This window comes from Opisthocomus hoazin, chromosome 2 (genome assembly GCF_030867145.1).
Source record: "Opisthocomus hoazin isolate bOpiHoa1 chromosome 2, bOpiHoa1.hap1, whole genome shotgun sequence".
NCBI lineage: Eukaryota > Metazoa > Chordata > Aves > Opisthocomiformes > Opisthocomidae > Opisthocomus > Opisthocomus hoazin.
This window is the reverse complement of record NC_134415.1, coordinates 18742054-18762690: the sequence shown is the minus strand read 5'-3', so window position 1 is coordinate 18762690 and position 20637 is coordinate 18742054. Positions and strand designations below refer to the sequence as shown.

General features: G+C 43.9%; 2 protein-coding genes across 2 annotated transcripts in view; one reads left to right on the top strand and one right to left on the bottom strand.

Annotated features, from left to right (window-relative positions):
- The first annotated feature begins 13611 nt into the window (after positions 1-13611).
- On the top strand, positions 13612-14280 carry SAYSD1 (SAYSVFN motif domain containing 1). Its single transcript, XM_075412805.1, has 2 exons — positions 13612-13770; positions 13846-14280. Exons 1-2 carry the CDS (start codon positions 13612-13614, stop codon positions 14140-14142), a joined length of 456 nt encoding a protein of 151 aa, XP_075268920.1. The 3' UTR covers positions 14143-14280.
- Positions 14281-17890: 3610 nt separating this feature from the next.
- The window catches only part of GLP1R (glucagon like peptide 1 receptor), a 96576-nt gene continuing 93829 nt past the window's right edge, over positions 17891-20637 (bottom strand). The window contains 2 exon segments of the mRNA XM_075444297.1: positions 17891-17974; positions 18476-18857. Coding sequence (XP_075300412.1) covers positions 18690-18857 — 168 coding nt within the window. The 3' untranslated portion in view covers positions 17891-17974; positions 18476-18689.

Sequence of the window (20637 nt, the reverse complement as noted above, 5' to 3'; positions counted from 1 at the left end):
CCCTCTTCCTGACCAAATCTAAAGTCTGCTAAATCTGTAAGCTACTTCATTGCGTGACTTACAAAAAAATGTCCACTTTATTTCATAATGGAGCTGGTCTAACTTTAGTTTCTGATTATTAACTCTTTGGTTAGCAAGGCCAGTCTCAAAAGAAAGGGGCCAAATGGTCTCCATCTATGCTTTGTGAATGTCTTTTCCCTGGAAATTAGATCAAGGTCCTTCAGCTCTTGTAATCTGAATTGCTGCTCTTTGACACTTGTTTGGCAACTGAGAAGGGCAGGATTCAAAACAGCATCTTAGAGGTGAAAGGCTACATATCCTGTTAGTGGGAAAACTTTCATCTGCAAACGCAATGGTATTTGTCAAGAGGCTAGAGAAGATTCAAAATCAGGAAAAGCCTTTGTGACGTCCACCATAGTAACAGAAATGTATTCACCTTGATTTAAAGCATCCTTTTTAAGGTGAAACCTAAAAATGGAGCAAGACTGGGTTATAACTTAAATGCAGGAACTGTGACAAATAATAATTTATATGAGGAAATGGAGGTGCCATAGGGACAGGGTTCTGAGGCAGACTCGTCTTGTGAAAAGGATATGAAGTTAAGTAATGGTCAAATAAACCAGAGCGTGCTTTTTTTGTTTTCAATACTGACTTTAAAAAAAGAAAAAAAAAAAGATAAATAGCAGAAGTATAGGACTGACATTCAAGAAAGGCTTGCCTGTGATTAATGTACTGAAGAAACTGCTGAACAGTTTATCCTTGTGAAAGTACTACCTCTACGATATTGCTCGGATCAGGAAAAATGTAGATTATTGATTACCTTGCCTGTGAATCAAACCTGCAGGAATGCAGGAATGAAAATCCAATACAGTTGATCCATTTTGGACATTTTCTGAATTTTTGCTCTTCATACAACTCACTTTTAATAAAGAGTTACTGGTTTTGTTCTGTTTGCATTTTTCCTTGCTCTGCTTTTGTCTTGTAGAACAAAAATAACTCAACTAAACTGCAATCTGGTGAGGATTTCTCTCAAGCAGGCTGAGCTTCTGCAGCTCTGACACTGAGGAGCTTCTTCATTCTGAGGGTGATGGAAAATTTCCGGAGAAATTTTGGTTTCTCCTTCTCTGGAGATATTCAAGACCTGCCTGGACGTGGTCCTGTGCAGCCTGCTGTAGGTCATCCCACTTCAGCAGAGGGATTGGACTAGATGATCCCCAGAGGTCCCTTCCAACCCTGAACATTCTGTGATTCTGTGATTCTGTGAGCTGGAGACTGGAAACAAATTTCATCCTTCCCAGCGCCACTTGGTTGGTATCAAACGACTGCACAATCATTCCAACACCCTTTCTACTAGGCTCCAGCAGTAGCTGGGATGTTGTATGTGCACAAGAGGAGGTCAGGCAGTTTGCTGAGCTTTGCTTTTTTATTCTGAAATCATGGCCTTCCTGCTTGATTGAACAGAGATGGTCCAGAGTTCCTGGAGCAATTTTCCAAACAAATGATCATTTTTTGTAATCCAAATATATTGCAAGAATGTTTCAGCAGAAGATGTTTCCTGGTAGTGTGGTAATTCAGATTAACAGGCTGAGAGAGACCTGTAAATAAGCAGAGGCTGGGTAGAGACAGACTGCATCACTGTGTCCCATGAGGTGACCCAGTAGCACTAATGTAGAGGTCACAGTCTTTGGTAAAGCTGCCCACTGAAATCAAGTGCTTGCCCTGAATCAAGCAGGGTTGGGATTTGAATGAGAGATCTTTCTTGGTCTATTTTCTTTCTTTTCCCATGTAAATACCCTAATTATTTCAAGGCAGTTATTTTGCTCTCTTTTCACCAAAATCAATCTCATCTTCCCTTTAAAAAATATTGAGTTTGTCTGTATGGAAAAGGAAAACTTTTACAAGATCAGAAGTTTCATATTTTTTATGGCACTCTAGCGCTAGTAGTGTTACAGATGTGGAGCAGAAGGAGATCAGTGTTTGGGTCTTTAAGCTTGTGCCTGAATCTTCATCCTAATAGACGGTTCAGTTAATTTTTTAATGTAGGTATTTTAAAATTAAGCAATAATGCCATCAGAACACTTTGCTCCCCTCTTTGGCCTCTAGCACTTTCCCTAGGGATGGCCTTACCATATGTAGCATACCCTGAAGAAATGAGCTGAACATGGAAACCTCCACATATTTTGAATCATAGAATCATAGAATGATATGGGTTGGAAGGAACCTTACAGATCACCTAGTTCCACCCCCCCCTGCCATGAGCAGGGACATCTTCCACTAGACCAGGTTGCTCAAAGCCCATTCAGCCTGGCCTTGAACACTGCCAGGGAGGGGACATCCACAGCTTCTCTGGGCAACCTGTTCCAGTGCCTCACCACCCTCATAGTGAAGAATTCCTTCCTTGTATCTAATTTAAAGCTACCATTTATCAGCTTAAAGCCACTACCCCTTGTCCTGTCACTACATGCCTTTGTAAAAAGTCCCTCTCCAGCTTTCTTGTAGACCCCCTTTAAGTACTGATAGGCTGCAATAAGGTGTCCCTGGAGCCTTCTCTTCTCCAGGCTGAACAGCCCCAGGTCTCTCAGCCTGTCCTCACAGGAGAGGTATTCCATCCCTCTGATCATTTCTGTGGCCCTCCTCTGGACCCGCTCCAACAGCTCCATGTCTTTCCTGTGCTGAGGGCTCCAAAGCTGGACACAGGACTCAGGTAGGGTTGACAACTTGTGTGTGTGACAGCATCACTAGAGGAACATGGCACCAGAGCATTCCTCTGCACGTTTTGGGGACACATGCAATGAGACAGTCCCCAAGCATTCCCTTCTCTCTATTTTGTAGTTCTGAAAAAGCAAAGCACTTTTGTACAACTTGCCTTCCTCTCATCTTCCTGAAGTTTGAGTAGCATTAACTCTTTAGCAAGTTCCTAGTCCAGTATCTATACAATTCAAGCTCCTCAGGGTTTCCCTCCCACCTATACACCACCACCAGCAGCCTGACACCAGGTCTGCCCCGCAGATACCCGGGTGCGTTGGTGGAGACGGGTGCATTCACCTGCGTGGGAAGGAGCACTGGTAACCCTTCCTCTCCGAATAACGCCTTTTTGCTACCACCTAGTGGGCACAAGCAGGTGTGATGAACCAGGCTCTTGCAGAGAGGTGGGTGTCAGTAACAGCGAAAAAACATGGAGAGCTGTGTACAGAAATTTCCCCTGAACTTCGTTTACTTTGCTCCTCCTGGGCCTTGACCCTGCTGCTCTTACTGTTGGTCCGTGGTGCAGTTGAAGGAAGGCCAAGGCAGAGCTGTGTCGTACTCTGATCTGAGGACTGTCTCCCGTGATGCTACAGCTCCTCCGGCTGGTGCTCCTAGGTGCCTGATGCTTGCTTGTGCTTGGCTGCTTTGGGGTGATGCATGCTGTAAAAGTGCCTGAGATCCCAGAAGGTCCCCAATACTGTTTATATTGAAGGAAAGACCACATTTGTCTTCTGACCCTGCACTGTGTTTCATCAAGAGATCAGAGGAAACTTTATTTCCCGGACCATGCAATGAGAGCCACATTTCAGGAGATGTGTCAGCAATACCAAAACACTGTAGCAACTCGTCTGAAAGCCACAGAAGTATATGTCAAGTCAAGAACCTTGATTTATATGCAATGAAAAGTGGCTCTTGGCCTAAAGTGATTACCACCTACCAAATGAGAGAATATTTTTGTCTTAAACTGGATGTATACACCAACACTGTAAGTGCAATAAAGCACTGAAACAGTCATAATGAAGCACTTAAGCACTGTTGGGCGAAAGTGGCCTTGGAAGCCTTATGGCCCTGATAAGCATTGAGGAGGTGATGGGAAGAGCAAGGCTGCGACTTGAAAACATTAATTTCATTTTTCTGCAGTCAGCTAAGATTGGAGAACACAAAAACATAGAACAGGAGATGGCATCCAGCTCCTTTGGGAAGTGAGGCTAAGGTGGTAGTATGGCAAGTAAAGACAGACTCCAGTTGTGACTGGTCTGCAGATATGGTACAAGTTCTTTTGGCTCTATAGCCTTCAGGTAATGATGCATAATAAATGCAACTGCAGAGCAGATGCCTTTTTGTTCAGTCTCCAAGGATTTTTTCTTCAGAGATAAACACAGACACTGAACTGAGCCAACCATATGAGTCTTAGCATCAGGCCTGTGTCTTGCGTATGGAGTGCCAGGCCAGACACTTGCTAAGGCGTGTGCATGCAGCTCTAGTGATATCTGTACACCAGCTGACGCCCACTGAGACCCTGCTCGGTTCTGCCCTGTTGATTCCCATTGGTTTTGTTGATTTAGTGCACGCTAACAAATCTGGGCAACTACAACATGTGGTAAAAGCAATGCTGGGATAATTATGTGTCTGCGCTCTCTCAGTTAAAATGCCATTTCATGTATATCATCACTATTTACTTTGCACTTCTCTACTTAAAAACACTTTTGCTCAAGAATGTGAATGAGTATTGACACCCAACGTTTTAAAACCACCACCAGTAGAACAACTTCAATCTTTCCTAGCACTTCAATTTACAATGTTGATACTGAACACGAAAAAAAAAAAGTGGACAGAATATGAAATTTCCTCTGGAAAGAAAAAGCAATAGTTGGAAAACATGAAACTGAACTCTGAAATCCATTTAATGAAAGAGGCATTAAATATACCGGAAGACTTAATTCATTTTTGGCTCAATACACCATAAATCTTTCTAAAGAAAAGGATTTTCTTGGTATTGGTCCAGAGCTCCCTTTTCAGCATCCCAAGGTCTGGAGGCACAGATGCTTTTGTGTAGATCACAATAGTGTAAATCAAATATATTTCACTCTGTTCATGCGAGTGAATTAAAAAACAGTTGAGATCTACCCAATCAGTTCTGCAACAAAAAAGTTCACCTCCATAAATACATAATTAAAGAGTCTCTGTATATGCATTTTTACTTTTATTTTATAACTTATTTACCCCAGAACCACAAACATAGGTCCATCTCAGAAGAGAAACAGGAATTAGCGAAAAAGGGAGTGTATATTCATCTAATGTAATGTAAATTGTACTTCAGTCCCTAATCCTGGAATTAAATCCCTTCAAGCCTCTGTAGTCAATCTCCAAATACGTCTTTTGGAGATCAGTGTCAGAATCAACTGTGTCTCCAGCAGGGAAAAGGGAGATACATTCTAAACTCCTATCATGCAGCTTTTCAGTGCTAGCTGTATGGATTACAGAAGTGAAGATTGAAGCTGTCTAGCTCTTAGGCTTGCCAAGCAGAGAGCGGGTTTTTAGAAAACATATGCTGAAATACAGTGTACACATGATAAAAACCACACTTATTGAAAGAGAAGGTAGATTTTGAAAGGTGAATCATCTCACATAAGCCGATGGCACAGACTTAAAATTTCAGTTCTATTTAGATCCCAGAAGACAAACTAACATGGATTGTGGAATATTACAGTCATTTACAAAACAATAAAATAGAAATAAATCACAAGACTGACACAGTCTTTCTAACATGAATTAAAAATTATGAGTCAAATATTCTGGTGGCTGTTTTTCTAGGCAAGATAGAACTACTGAGATAAATACAGCAAACTTTACGGTAATAACCTAAAGTGACAGCAGAGGGTGCTACCATTTCCCCTACGGTTCATGGTGTCATAACAGAATCTGTGGCTTTCTTACCCCTTGTGTTGTTACTCTCAAGAATCTTGAAAAAACAAATTCTGCTTACGCAGAAGGGAGTTAGAGACCGCTGGTGGAGGAAGCAAATATACACTGGTATTTATTCAAGGCCAGAACTAAACTGAGTGTGAAGGCTCTGCAACAAGCACTTTGATTTTGCAAAACTAAAATGTAGAGAATTTTGCTGTTGTCTGGTTAAATTTATCTTTTCTCTAGAAACATAAATGACAGACCTTTCAATCTGTGAATATTTCTCCCTTCTGAATTCATACCTTATTGGCTACAGATTCCTGTCCTTCCTGAACTGCTCAAACAGAAATGACAGGGTAATATTGCTAAATCTTCGCAAGGTCCTGCCTACAAAAGCCACCACGTAGTCATCCTTTGGAAGAACTGATGAAAAAACATATCACATCCTTTGCTGACCTGTGAGATAAACAAATGACTTAGAAACAGTCCTCAGACTTTTCTCCCACCTGAAGTCTCTACTTAACCAGTACATAGGAAGCATGGTTTCCTTGGATTTCAGCTTTTCCCCCCTTCCTTTTGAAGCTTGATTGCTCAAAGTGTGGCCTCTGAGGCCCCAGTCAAGAAAAATACTCCAACTCTGGTCCAGTTTGACTGAAGTGAACAGGCCGCCCAGGCATGAGGTTACACACTGAACTTGCTGCGGAGGATCCAACGCTGAGTGGCCTTCAGGATAAGCCCCAAAATGCCAAAAGCTGGACCCTGGTTTCTAAACCCATTGGAGACTGGATGAGTACTTCTCTTTCTCTTACTGCCCTAGAACCAGGCAGACCCAGTTTTGAACTTTACTTGTCCTAAATAAATAGAACATAAGCACACATAAGGTACAAACTTTGTGAGTAATACTCACATTATAATAAAAAGAATAAATTGTCATGATGAAAAAAAAAGTTCCCAAGTTTTTATTGTTGTACTGTTTTTAAGGGAACTAACGTGAAGCTATTTTGTGTGAGGTCTGCAGGTCTCCTCAAGCAGACAGCGAGGTACGAGCTCAGTTCGGTTCATCAGGAGATGTAATCCCATCCCCAGTGCAGTCCTGACAACGTTCCCTCTGACTTCAGTGGGATCAGGATTTCACTTTGCTGGGTCTTATCAGTTCAGGAAAGCTGAGGGACTGGCTCGGGATCTCCATTTCTCTCAGACCCACTGGAGCATCTCTGTTCTCACCTCCGCTGTTCTCACTTGTGGTCCCTTGTTCTTCCCTGCTACCTGTGCACTCATCTAGTCCCACCTCTCTGGCGTTATACCTGAGATTCTGTGTCTCGATCGCTAACTAGAGGAGACTGATGCTGAGTCTCTACTTGATGTGGTGCTTGCTACAGGTCTGCAAAGAACTGTGTTGTTCCTGGGCTATCAGTCAGCCCCAAGCCATGGAAATAACTTGAAGAGAAAGTGGTAACTGGTGGAACACTGAGGATTTTCCACTTCTGAGGATGTTTAAGGGAGGCCTCTGCATTATATATTGGCTTTTGGAGTACTGAAGGCCTTTTTTTTTGCAGTTCAGGGTTGGCAATGCGTTTCATTCCAAGAGTTATTAATCTGTTTCAATAGGCAAAGTTGCCTTTTACTAGCTTTCCACAGTTTGTAAAGGCTGTCTTTCTGTGAGTCTTTTCTGGGTATAAGACTTACTTAGATCTTGCTTCGCTTTTCCCATGTTGCCTCACATAGGCTTTGCTTCCAGATCTTTATTCCATTTATTAGAACAAATACCAGCATGAAAAAATACTCTGTTTGTGAATTACATCCTATTAAACTTAACCTACAAAGCAAGGAACTCAGATTCCTAAGAGCTCTGTGCCACTATTGCACCTTTTACTCTGGTTGTATCCATTTGGGTTCTTGTTTTTTCTTTACAATCATGAAGATAAATTTGTTGGTATTTTCACAATGAATTAAAACCCAACTTTTTGGAGGTAAGATCCAAAATAGCATGTAACTACCTAGAGCGGTGCTGAAACTTCAATTAGGCCCTTACACACAGATCAGCTGCACTCTGGACTCCGAAGATCCCAAACGGCAGTTATGAGATGCCAGATGAATAGAGCAGGTGTAGTCACCAAAACATGCGTGAGGGACTTGGACAGAATTTACATTGCATAGCTGCAATCTAAGACAGCCATGTACAAAATGTTTGCCCTGGTGATAAGCCAGGCTTTGTCCAGCAAGCTTTCTTGGGTGCTCCTGTGTGTCTACAGAAGTGCAGTCATCTTCAGTGAGCAGAGCATCCTCATGTCCTATTTTCTACAAATTTAATTTGGGATTCTCAATCTACTCATCTCTAGGGGTGGTATGTCACTTTGGTACACGGCTGAGATATCTGACAGCTCTGGATTCAGCACAGAGCATTGAAATGTAATCATCACTTTCATTAGAAAATACATGAGCACTTGGGGAACTTTGTACTGACGGCGACGCCTACATTTTGTGCAACGGTAGAACAGCTGGAGTATTCCCTCACTGGACTCTAGGTTTTTCACAGCTGATTCTGATGATGCACCACCATTGCGTTGGTGGGATGTAAAGCTTTCTTCTCCTGCCTTCCTCCCACAGCCACAAGCCCATAAAAATCCCTTCCGTAACTGGCAGGTGAATTTAGGGATCAAGTTCATTACTGAACTTTTATTTGTGTATGCCATCCACCAACTTTCACTGGTGGACCCCAATACACCTTAAAGCTTCTGCTGCAATGGCAAACAGTTATTTGGCATATCCTGTAGCATAGTTTGGAAAGGAGTAATTGGTGTGTCACGTGTTTAAATAGCATTTTGGAAACGTGTTATCCTAGGTCATGCTGAAAGGCTGAGGTTCTCTGGGTGGATTGGCTAGTTTATTCCTGTCTTTTTAAAGACTAGGGAAAGCCTTACCGCTATCCTTTCATCATCTGTCAGCTGTGATCTGGCTGAGCAGTTTCACTGCTGGTTGCAATCATCATAAATATTCCAAAATCTAGTGCAGGTGTTGAGGCTAAGGAGAGATGATGATGATGAGAAATTGTCCAAAAGAGTAAACCAATAGTATTTCCATACAATCTGACAGTTCGTCAGAAGACATGGTTTGGACTTTTGTCCTGAGGATTACATGGAGATACGCAACTATTTTATTTTAGGTAAGTTTATTTCTTTCATTTAGAGCCAAGGAGGAATATGACTGCCATGATATCTCCCTCCTTCGTCTTGTGTTCTCCCTAATAATTTGTGGGAATTAAGAAGCAGCACTAAGCCCTAACGCCTGATATACCAATCTCAGGGGTGCAGGTGCAGTCTCACCCCCCCTTTGGATTGTTTCTAGTCAAATCACATTTATCAGCAAGAGCCTGAGGCTTCAACCAGCTGGCTGGAATGCACACTGCCAAGTGTGATGACAGCCCAGTGCTTCTGGATGATGATTTGCCCTCTCGTACAGGGCAGAGATGTGCAGGCATGAGAAAAGGTGGTTGCAAAACCCTTCTGGGAATTCTGCTCCTCTAAAAATTAAACCTGTCAGTGCTCTGCTGCCCTTTGCATTTTTGTGGAAGTGGGTCTATAAAACTGGCAGACAACATAAAGTTTACCATGTACTCTTGACGAAAGGCTTCAGAAGGCTGAGTGCGTATGTGTGTAGGGGCGTAGTACATTCCTCTTTTGTCTTCCTCGCTCTTCATTCACCTTCTGGTGTATAGTGTTTTCTGTATTTTAAACTCCAATGGATATGAAGGAAATAGGTGTGGAACCAGAACTCAGATCTAGAATGGGTTTTGAGATGTTCTCTGACGTTCTCTTTACCTCATTTTCCCTGTCTGTAACATGAGCTAAATGCTGTTACAGCATCTAGTTCTGGATTGTTGTGGTTATGTGCTATGGAAACCCAGAACAAAAAAAAATATTCACTCCAAGCCCGAAGAGCCTTCTGTATTTCCAACTTCACGAAAGTGCTTTCATCATAGTTAATTTACAAAGTACTGTCTTAAAAAATTTTTTTGAGAAGAGTAGACTAGTTAAACTCACCTTAACAATGCTGACAGATAGGAGAGACAAATCAGGCTTCCTTTCACTTACATTATAGTGAATTTCAGGTGGAAGCTGAATTTTTTCCCACCCTATCTACATGAAAAAATGATTCAGAAAGTATTCTGATCTTCTGAAGTTTCAGAACAGTTTTCAAAACTTTGACTTTTGAATCAGATCAAAGTAATGAATATGGTGAAACAATCCCAGCTAGAATGGTCTTTGGGTGTTATCTTCTAAATGTAATAAAACAGCTTATCTCCCTTTTCTGTTACAATAATTTCACTAAATATCTGACACTTACAGCTGACGTTGCACTACTAAGGGATATTTACTGTGTACTTTTCCTCAAATGGAAGTTTCCCATGAAAAAATAAGGGACGTTTCACAGAGTTGTGATGGAAACATTAATAATTCTGCTTTGCCCATGATTTTAATGTGTTTAAATATAGAGAATTTCAGCATATAAAGCTGTAACATAAGTGCTAATATCTCAGCATCATTTAGCATGCACTGCTGAATACACAAATGCACACATTTTGAAACCACACAGATGTGAAAATCCGCAATTCAGAGCCTCTACTAGTTCAATAAAAAGACAGACAAAAAAATCTCCTTTATGTCTAAAGGCAAAGTACCCCGATGCTGCTATTTTAGGAAGGAAAATTAATGATCATTTTTTTCACAAAGGAAGCAGCTCTTCTCTGCAGTTTAGAACTGATTAGTAAATGGATATGCCGAAAGCTCAGTATGGAATTAGACAGGTTTGAGTCTGTGCGCTTCAATCTATTTTATGCATGTTCTCCAATACCTCAACAACTAAAGCTAATGCTCCCTCAGCTCCATTGAATTAATTAAGCTAGGTCATTCTATTAATAATGGGTTGCCCTTCAGTCTGCATTTATGGCACTTAGCAAGTCAGTGTGTGTGTGTGTATGCTTATCTCATGAAGGAGACAGCTCCTGTCAACGAATTAGATTAATCCATCAAGAGAATTACTGTGACTTGATTACTCTTCATGTATCTGAAAAAGCTGGCATGCACAAACAGACATCTGCAGCTGTAGGAAGCAAGCAAGAATGCTCCAAACCACAGAGTAAGGCCCTGAGCCTCTACTATTGAACAAAGAGGCTGTTGACGCCAAGACGTGCTGGTGATGGGCTGCTGACGTGATAAATGCAAAGGGTGCCACAGGATCTGAATGTTGCTCTCAACACTTAGCTTAACTCAGTTGGGCTGGTATTTTGCCACAAATAGTTCTAATGCCTTCTGTTATGGAAAAATATTTCCCCAAATTAGTTTTCAGTTCGCTTGTTTCCTAAAGGAGCATGAAAGAGCAGAGAAACTTGGAAATCAATTAAGAAAAACTCTGCAGTCATGCCCCAAAAATACAAAATTGATGGCACTTTGGACATAGCTTTGACAATTCTCTTGTTTTGCTAATTCTTTCAGCAGCCACTTCATCTCCTTCAGTCTTCTTGCTGATGGAGTGCCATAGCCAAGGTTCCTAATGGTCTGAAAGTTCCCAAGTACTGAAAAAGTAGTCCCTTAAGATGGTGATAATTGGCAGTAAGCAAAACGTGAAGATTCTTCTGTATGATATTAAAATAAAATGAAAAGTTGATAGCTGGGATAAAAGAAAAGGTTTCAAAATAGCTGAAGTGGAAATCTGTAAAGAACAACACGTTTTCTTCTTGGTAGAGAGAAATACACGTGGGCTTCTTTGTATTATAGACACAACAACTATGATTTAACATGAAACAAAGTTAAAGAAGTCACAAGTTTTTAAAGGGATCTTAATGCTGCTTCCTAAAAGTTGATGGGCAGTTCCACAATTTCAGTTATCAAGAACGAAGCATTAGAGGTCTACCAATAGCCCCCAGTATTTTTGATTAATCATTTACTTAGCTGCAGTAAAGGGCAGAAAGTCTTGACCGAATTTCTCACACCTACAAAAAGACTACATTCAACTTATTTTTCTCAGATATGGTGAGAAAGGCATGAGGCGAGTCAAGAGTCCCAGAGATGTGTTCTTCAACCTCTCCATGTCCGCCCCCCAGCCCCCACCCTCCCAACTACTGGCTCAGGAGACAAAGATTGGGCCTGGTGAACTGCCCAGGACCTTTGTAAGCACTGGAGTAGGGAACAAATTGTCGAGATGGTTTGTTATCAAACAAACAAAGTGTCTATTCAATGAAGCTGTTTGTTTAAAAACAGGATATATTGACGTAATTTAAGACTTTACGGATACAAATTTGTTTTAGTATACGTCTGCAGCATAACACTCATTTATGGATGAGGTTCCTGTAGTGCTCTTTGGTTTCAAAGGCACGACTCATGGCACTCTTTCATGCATTTTCTAACAATGCATAGCAATATAGGTAGCCCTACACAGCCACAAAACAGCTATTTGGATGCACAATAGTAAACATACTAAACCCAGTAAATTTTGAATAAAATCTGATAGCATGTGAATCACTGGGTGCGGCTTGCAAAGGTGGCATGAAGTTCAGGTACAACCATCAGTCTGAGTAATGATGCATAGGGAATGGAACTGTGGAATTACCCAGCGCCACCTGGAGGAGCCGTTTTCATGAAGAGTAGTACAAAAAGCAGAAAAAAACCCCACCAAAATAAAACATTGTCCTGTGCAGGCTATCTTAAAACATTTTGGATTGCTATTTCAAAATCAAATTTCCACAAATAAAGCAAAAAATGTCATTCATTGTGGCACTTTTTGCAAAGTCGGAAGGTTAAAAGAAAGTTATGTTGTAACTGAGCATAAAATAGGCATTTGAAAAATGATTTAGCTGGAAGAAACACAATTTTTTCCACATTAAGATAACTTAAGAACACCCAAATTGATTTTTATTAGACTTCTCATATTCACTGCTGAGCTGACACATGCATGAGATATTCAGCCCTAAAGGTCACTTCTGAGAAAGCTGTAAGTAACTGGAAACAGCACTGCAGGATGAAACGATGTCTCATGCCTATTACTGCCGGAGAGTGATAAATATGTCACTCCTGAGGCTAAGCGCCAGCTCCTGTAAATAAATTTCTATTTCTCGGCCGTACCGGTAGCTGAAAGATGATGTGACAGAGCTGGTTTTCCCGATTTTAGTTTTTTGATTAAAGTGAGGGCGGGAAGGGCCAGCCCGGGTTTAGCAGCCCTCCGTGCCAAGAGCCGAAGTGGGGCCGGGGGCCTGCATTGGCAGGAGCCCACCACGCGCTCCTCCACGGCCAGGAGCGGGTGCCGCCGGGAGGGCCCCAGCTCCTCTGGCCCCACCGCAAGCGAGCAGCAGCCACCTGGAGCAGGCCAGGCGAGTCGGGCCGCTGGCCGTGCCCAGCACAAGGCCCTCCTCCGCCATGCCACCCCTCTCCAGGCCCCTCAGCGCTCTTCCAAAATGGCCGCTCCTCTGCCAGAGGCAAACGTTGCCGGTCACCCCGGCTTCAGATGTCTCATTCACCCTCTCCAGGCTTCCCTCACCCCATGCTTTATTCTTTCCTGCTCCTTCTCTTTTTGGTGTCGATATTAGTGATTAAGGTTTAGATATATAAAAAAAAACCAAAACAAAACAAAAGGGGGAGGCCTTTGGTGATTTGCAGCTTTTCTCCAGAGCTGAACGGCTGGCTCGCTACCAGTTTGGCAAAGGCAAGGCGGGGGGTGGCTGGTTGTCTGTGGCTCCCGGAGGGGGGTGTGGGGGAGAGGGGCTAAGTGTCTGCGAGTCTCCCCGGTTTGGGGCTCGGCGGCCCGGGAACCCCCGGCCCCGGCTCCCCCGGCCCCGCCGCCCCCTCGGGCCGGCCCGCAGGGCGGCGCGCGCTCGCCCGACCACCGCTGCCCCGGGGGGCGGGGCGCCCCTCGGCCCCGCCCCCTCGCCGTCACCGGCACCTCCTTTTGCGCAGGCGCGGGGCGGGCATGTCGGCCGCGGTGGAGCGGCGCCTGGCCCGATTCCGCGCTGCCCGCGGCAGCGCCGCCGCCTCGCCGCTCCCCGCGGAGACGCCGGGAAAGGCCGCGGCTCCAGAGGCCGCCGAGGGACAGCGGCCCGCCGCGGCGGGCCCGGGCGGCGGCGCTGAGGTGAGCCCCGGGCGGGGCGGGAGCGTGGGGCGGCGGGTCGGTGCCTGACGCCGCGTCTCGCTGCTGCCTCCGCAGGCCCGTCCCGGCGGGGCGGCGGCGGCGGCTCCGGCGTGGGCGCGCCCGCTGCTGCTGAAGGTGCTGCTGTGGGCCGTGCTGCTGGCACTGTTCGCCGAGCTGGAGCTGGGGCTGCCCTACTTCGTCCTCTCCCTGCTCTACTGGATGTACGCCGGCACCCGCGGCCCCGCCGAGCGGCGGCGCGGCGAGCTCAGCGCCTACTCCGTCTTCAACCCCGGCTGCGCCGCCATCGCCGGGACGCTGACGGCCGAGCAGCTGGAGCGGGAGCTGCTTTACCAGCCCGCCGCCGGGAGGTAGCGGCCGGCCCGGCGGGGACAGCCGCGGCGCGGACCGGGGACCCGAGGCGGGAGGAAAGCGGGGGTTATTTCTATGCAAAACGCCGCTTGCGCCTCACCCCGGGCCCGGTCCGGGCCAATAAAGCCGTAGCAAAGCGTGCGCTCTGGCCTCCGTTCGTGGTGGGGCCGGGCAGCGAGCCCGGGGCGGCCGGCTTGGGCGCCGGGGCGGGGCCTGGTCGCAGCTGTAGCCGTCGGTGGGGCAGCCGGTGAATTTCGGCTGCTGCGGACCTTTCCCAGCGGTAACAGGAAGGCTGGAGTTTGACGACGCCGTAAGTAAAACGGTGAACTGCTTTTCTTCCCCAGCACACCGCTGGCTCAAGTCCTCTTTCCAACGAAAAGCCGCAAAACACTATACCTAAAGTAGGCTGCTGTTTGCACTCCCCTGTTCATCTAACTCAAACATCTGATTTTGATGGAAGCTCCCTATTCCCTTACATGGTTTGCCATGTAAGCAAAAATATTGTTATTATTCCTGGCAGGTAATACATACTTGTCTTCAACCATCATTTTGAAAAAATTTAGGGTGAGTGTGCAGCAGACATGGAGATGCAAGAGGCCCTGAGGCAGAAGGGGATTTGCCCTGTCATTGGAGTAGGTCCTTTTACAGGATGCTTCTTACCATCATCCCACAGACTGTCAGGTGTACTTCTTGTATGATCTGCTGGTATTTTTAATATCTAGATAATTGCATTAAAACAAACCCTTAAGTCATAATGAAGATCAGCTGGTAGAGCTTATACCTATGAGGACTGAGTTGAGAAGTCACACACTGTTTTTTCAAATCCTGTTTCATCATGCCTTTTCTTATTTAAGATACACACAGTTACACTTAAAGTTACACGCAGTGTTCAGGCTTGACTTACCCTGTGTTCTATCAGTGGTTGGGGAAACAAAAGGAAGTGTCCTCTATTGAATTTAATCGGGCTGGAAAGAGAATAGTAAATGAAAGCACAAAATACGTTTAACGCTGCTAAGCATCTTTCAGTAGCTCTCCACAGTGCTCTTAGCTTCTGGTGTAGATCTCTTTGTATAAATTCCAAATGCTGCTATTTAAATCCAAGCACAGAATTTTTGGATCTGCACATATTCCACCATCCTCTGGTAAACCCCCCTCCCCGGGTTCTCACTATTCTTACTGAATACAAATAACATGCTGCGTTTTGGTTTTGATTAACATAGCCTCAGCAGGTTCAAAGGCCTTTTTGTAGTGGGTATAGAGTTGTAAATACAAAGTTTTGTTTCTTTGGGAGAACCGTGAACTGTGAGTCTTTTCATTCTTAGAAAGTGTTCTTCTAATTACAGGGTAAGAAGTAGCCAGGTGATACTTAAGAAAATACACCAGTAAGTGAATTTTGTGAGTTGAAACTTTATTCACAAGAATAAACACAAGTGTAATGTTTGTGGGGAGCTGACAATCTGCCATCTTGTACAGTTAGATTCTGTGGGTGTTTTTTAAAACAAGGAAATACATGCAAATAAATATTAAATAGAAGGTAGCATCCATGAAATTATAAAACTTCGTAGCAGCAATGCTGGAAATAAAGTTTTCATTTGCTATAAACTCTAGTTACATTATGTCCAGGTGAATTTATGGACTCTTCTATTTACTGCTTCATGAAACAAGTTACCACAATAAATGAGCATGAAGCTGAAAGGCACAAGAAATAAAAATTCACACAGTTCATCTGTTCCAGTGCTTTGTGGTGCTTTGCTTATTTCACGCTACTCAAATAAATGCACATTATAAATTTTGAAATAGAGATAGCATGAATAACAACAAAGGCTTGTAAAAGGTTTTACTGAAGTAGATAAAGTGTGATGGAGAAATTGGCATTTAGGCCTTGCTGGAAGTATTTCTCAAAATACACAGTTACTGTAATTCTGCTTTGGTGGCAATTACTTTCATTGAGTTATTCCCTCAGCACTTAAAGAGGATTTAAAAAGGTTTGAAGAAGTGAGAGCTTAATCAGAGAGGAGAAAAAATATTTCACTACGACCCTCTGCTTAGCTAAGATCTCACTTCATCATCTTATTTTTCTCTTGGTTTCTAACAAGGCAGAAGTTACAAAGGTAAGTTTTACAGCTGGTGCTGGAGCTATTCTCGTGGGCCCAAATCCTTCCCTTCTTAAGTGACAAGGAGGGCCAAAAAAGAGCCTCGTAAATCAGAAGCATGTCAAACTGTTGAAAGGATCTTGTGACGGCAACCAAGTACAGGGTTGTTACCACACATGTAAATACTCTCTGTGCCTATATCTGTCCTCTTTCCTTTGTTACGTATACTTTTTCCAGCGTAACAGCGAGTTCCTTCCATGACTTCTGTTGTCACAGCAAAACTATCATCTTCCTAACAGCTGCACAAGTAGCAGAAATTCCCCCCTCCTGCCCCCCCTGGTTTGCACACAGCTAAGCAAGGCCCTGGAAAACTAGCACCCACTATTGAATATTCGTGAGTGAAGTTACTCCCTCAAGTGTGCATTATCATACAGCTGTAAATTTCTTCTGTCATCGTGCTTCCTTTTCACCTACCAGTGACTATCGGTCTTTCCCTATTCAAAGCACTTACAGGTAGATGTTAAATAGAAACGTCAAGCATACTTCTCTACATACAGGAAGCTAATTCATTAAACTGCAGGATGGCAGTTAACATACATATGTAATAGTAAGGTATTGTATTGATGGTCACACAACAGAGAAGCTAGTTATGAAATTTATAGAAGAACCTGAGGTGCTTCCTTCCAAGGTCAGCTGTGGAACCGATGTTAGGAAGGGCTGGCCTGGAAATGGCCCGTGTAGAAGCCAGCATGCTAAACGTACATCAGCCAGCCTGAGAACTGTGGTGGATTTCTACAACTGTGTCTGAATTCCCCACCCTGGAGCTCATTTACAAGCATTATAGCAGAAGAAGGTAACCCATCCTCTCTAATTCAATTCTAACCTGACTGCAAAACTAATCCACCCTGCTGGCAATTTGGATTCTAATGCAATGATCAAATAATCCCATGCAAAGCAATCTAGCTTCAGGCAGGAAAGATGCTGAATTACATCCCAGAATATCCAGTCCACTTCCTTGGTAATGGGGGCTGTGAACACAAGTGCAAAGAGAGACTTGAAAATTGGGGGGGAGTTTATCTCTGCTGAGTAGTCTCAACTGCTACGCCATGAGTCACGTTCCCAAGAAGTCTACGGACAGGGCTATTCTCAGAGCTAGTCTCTGGCACCTTGCCTCTCTGTTGTAAAGGGAGCCCGAGTAACATCTGAGTAAGGGTATGTGAAGCCTGTTACTCAGCGATGCGATGGATCATGTCCTGCTCGTAAAGGCAGCTCTGTTTTTCCCCCCATCAGCTCTTGCAAACACCAGGGCGGCTAGCGTGATTAGCAGTGTAGATCCACTGACTGCGAGACCCCTGGCAGTTTTAGGCCAGCAGACCACAGCCCGCTGCGGTTCGGGCACGTTGCGGGGGTTTGCAGGACCCCGCTGCCGGCGGGGGCGGGAGCTGTCCCGGTGCTGAACCCGCACCCGCCGGTACCCTGTGCCAGGGGAGAAGACACAAAGGCGAGCCCGCGCTGCCAACTACTGAGTCGTTTCCAAGTCGGTGAAGGCTCCTAAGACCAGCTGCGACCACGGGCCGACTTCTGCGTGTCTGCACCCACACGAAGCAGAGCACAGCTTCGAAAGAAAATGTCCTCTTGAGGCACAAGGGATTATCCTGGCCCTGCTAACGCCTACGTGCCGACCGGAGAGGCAGAGTGCCACATAAAAACGGAAGGGCTGTGCACTCGGGGGATATTTCCATCTGTGTCGATAGAGGTAACGTGCATGTATTAATAGCAGAAGAGGCCCCTACCAGATACTGTTTTTTGTTTATTCTTTTTCAAGTGAAGCTTAAAAAGAGCATTCACACACGTACACCACACTACCTGCTGTATCAATAGATTTTCAGGATGATGTTCTTCACCTACCCAGAAAAAAGGTAAGCGTATTTTCAACTTTAGCTTTGGGAAACTCTTACTACAAAACTGATTCTTCCCTGAAACGCAAGTTGTGTCCCACTAAGTTCTTTTTTTCTGAAACTGGTGATAGCACCTTACCCTATCCCCAGAAAAGTCTAAATGTGGTTTTTTTTGGCAGTAATCATATTCTGTATCCTTGTAATTTAATCAGTCAATCACTCAGCTCACCCACTCAACAGTAATAAGCCATTGACCCTGTGGTTTCAGACTGGATCAATGCTATGCTTAAGTTTTGGACACCTGGAGGCTTTGTGTGCAAATAGGAAGAAACTCTTTTAACTTACTTTAGATGTGATCAATTTTTTCCTCTGATGTGTTGATTGCATTAGCAGATTGCTTCCCCTAGAAATCTTTGTCCAACAGCCTGCAGGCAATGAGCAGCATATGCTTAAGTTTCCTGCTGGAGATGGCATACTTAAGCCACTTGCTTGGGTATTTAAGGGTTTTCAGGTATATTATACAGTTCATTGTTCTCAGTCTGATTCACCTGCAGAAATCTTAGCTGAATGTGGCCTGGCAAGTGGCAGCGTAGACACTACTGCCTACGGTGCCTCCACTACTTATGCTGTTGGCTGGACACTTCAGAGGTTTCATACTGCTGTCTCTCTGGACATACAAATGTTCCAGTCTCCAGCGCTCCCAGCTTTTCCGAAACTCCATCTGAACCTAACAGAAGCAAAGAAGGAAACAAAAGGAATGAACATAGAACTAATAATATCCTTAAATGACTCCATTAGAAAAGAGCAAGGAAAAAAATAAAGATGCTATACTACTGAGAAAAGTTGGCAATGCTTTAAACTTGCAATATTATTGCTTCAAATTATCCAATTATCTCATTAGTCCATTGTAGGGTATTCCACATTTAAAATAATTCACTTTTACTTGTAGAAATAAAGCTCTTTTATGCAGCAGGAAGTCTTATCTTCATTTTTTAATTCTAAATTGTATTCAGCTTCAATACTGAATGTACTTTATGCCCTACCAGTACTAACAATTAAGTTGATTTTGCTTATCAGCCACAAAATGACTGAAAAGACTGGCTTCCTTCTCAATACTGTCACCACAGGTATTCTTAAGAGTTGTGTTTTAACTTCTGGTTTGATTTAAACAGTATTACGTCTTGGATTATTTTTGTTCTTTGAATATTTATGGGTTTTTTATTCTGTAGAAAAGTGAAGATTAATTCTTGGTTTTTCAATTCTAAATAAAGCACATTAAAGACTGTACTTTTCCCCTCCTTTTTTAAATAGCAATTACAGTATCTTGTTCCAGATACGAGCTTTTTTTAAAGCTACGAAGTATGCTCATCCCATCACAGGTTCTGGGTAACCTTTGTACTCATTGGAAGTTTATCCAGGGCCTTTCTGCTAAACAAGAACAGAATTTAGATCTTCCTGTTCCATGGGCACAGTTTTGCCACTTGACTGAAGTAAGTACCTCCATTAGCTTTTAACACATAAGGCAGAGGACATTAAATTGAACCTTTTTTACTCCAGAAAAAGGCAGGAGTGCAACTACAGTAATCAATTCATTATGGTGTGTACTTCAGCCTGGAAGTAAGTTCACTATCGGTGAGTCACTCAACTGAGCCTTCTCTGGAGAGGTCCTTTTTGTTTCCTTGCAGGGTCTGGTACTGACCACCAAAAGACTAAATAGGTTGATGGCAGTTCCCGCAGGCTTGTCCTAATACCCAGGCTGCCGAAACCTTCATCCTCTGACAGAAACTTCCTAGGGAACAACCTGCCGTACATCTTTCTTCTCTGCTTGTTCATTGTGAAATACTGAACCTGGGAGGCAGCCCTAGGAAAGGAGCAAAGCCTCACAGAACCTATTGTTTTCCCTTGGTGGTTATCTCTAGCAGCACTTGTCCGCTTTGGGCTGCACCCTTTGAGCTGAATGCTGTCCTGGTGGGAACCAGCTGCATCTCTGCATTTCTGACAATGGAATCTGTCCCTCCAGCATCACAACCAAATGGGACAGAAGGAAAGATGATGAGAGAGAAGCTTGTATTTTACTGTGGTAACTGTGGGTCATTGTGTCAAAAGCTACACAAAGACACCAGAAAAAGACAGTGTGTCTGGGATACCTTGGCATAGAAGCATGAGGGAGAACAGCCTGATGAAGACAGAAGAGGAAACAGTGCAATGCAGGGACCATACTGTCCACATGAGAAAAGCTGACTGTATTACCACCCCAGTACTTGGTACCATTTGTGGGCATGGAAAACAGCTGGTTTAATAGGCAGCACTGGGAAAAAGCAGCTGTAGACATTTACAGGCAGATCCTGAAAGAAAGCATGAATGTACTTGCTGACAGAATAAGTCAATGAGCAATAGAAATGGGTATCTTATAATCAGTCAAAGGGAGGACATGAATCATCAATCTGACTGTACATGACAGGCTGTATCCTAGAGCTATGATAGCTACAAATAGCCTGCAAGATTGA

Coding starts and splice junctions, on each gene's coding strand:
- SAYSD1 (XM_075412805.1), top strand. CDS start 13,612: ATGTCGGCCGCGGTGGAGCGGCGCCTGGCCCGATTCCGCGCTGCCCGC. Junction 13,771..13,845: donor GCCCGGGCGGCGGCGCTGAG/GTGAGCCCCGGG, acceptor CTGCCTCCGCAG/GCCCGTCCCGGCGGGGCGGC.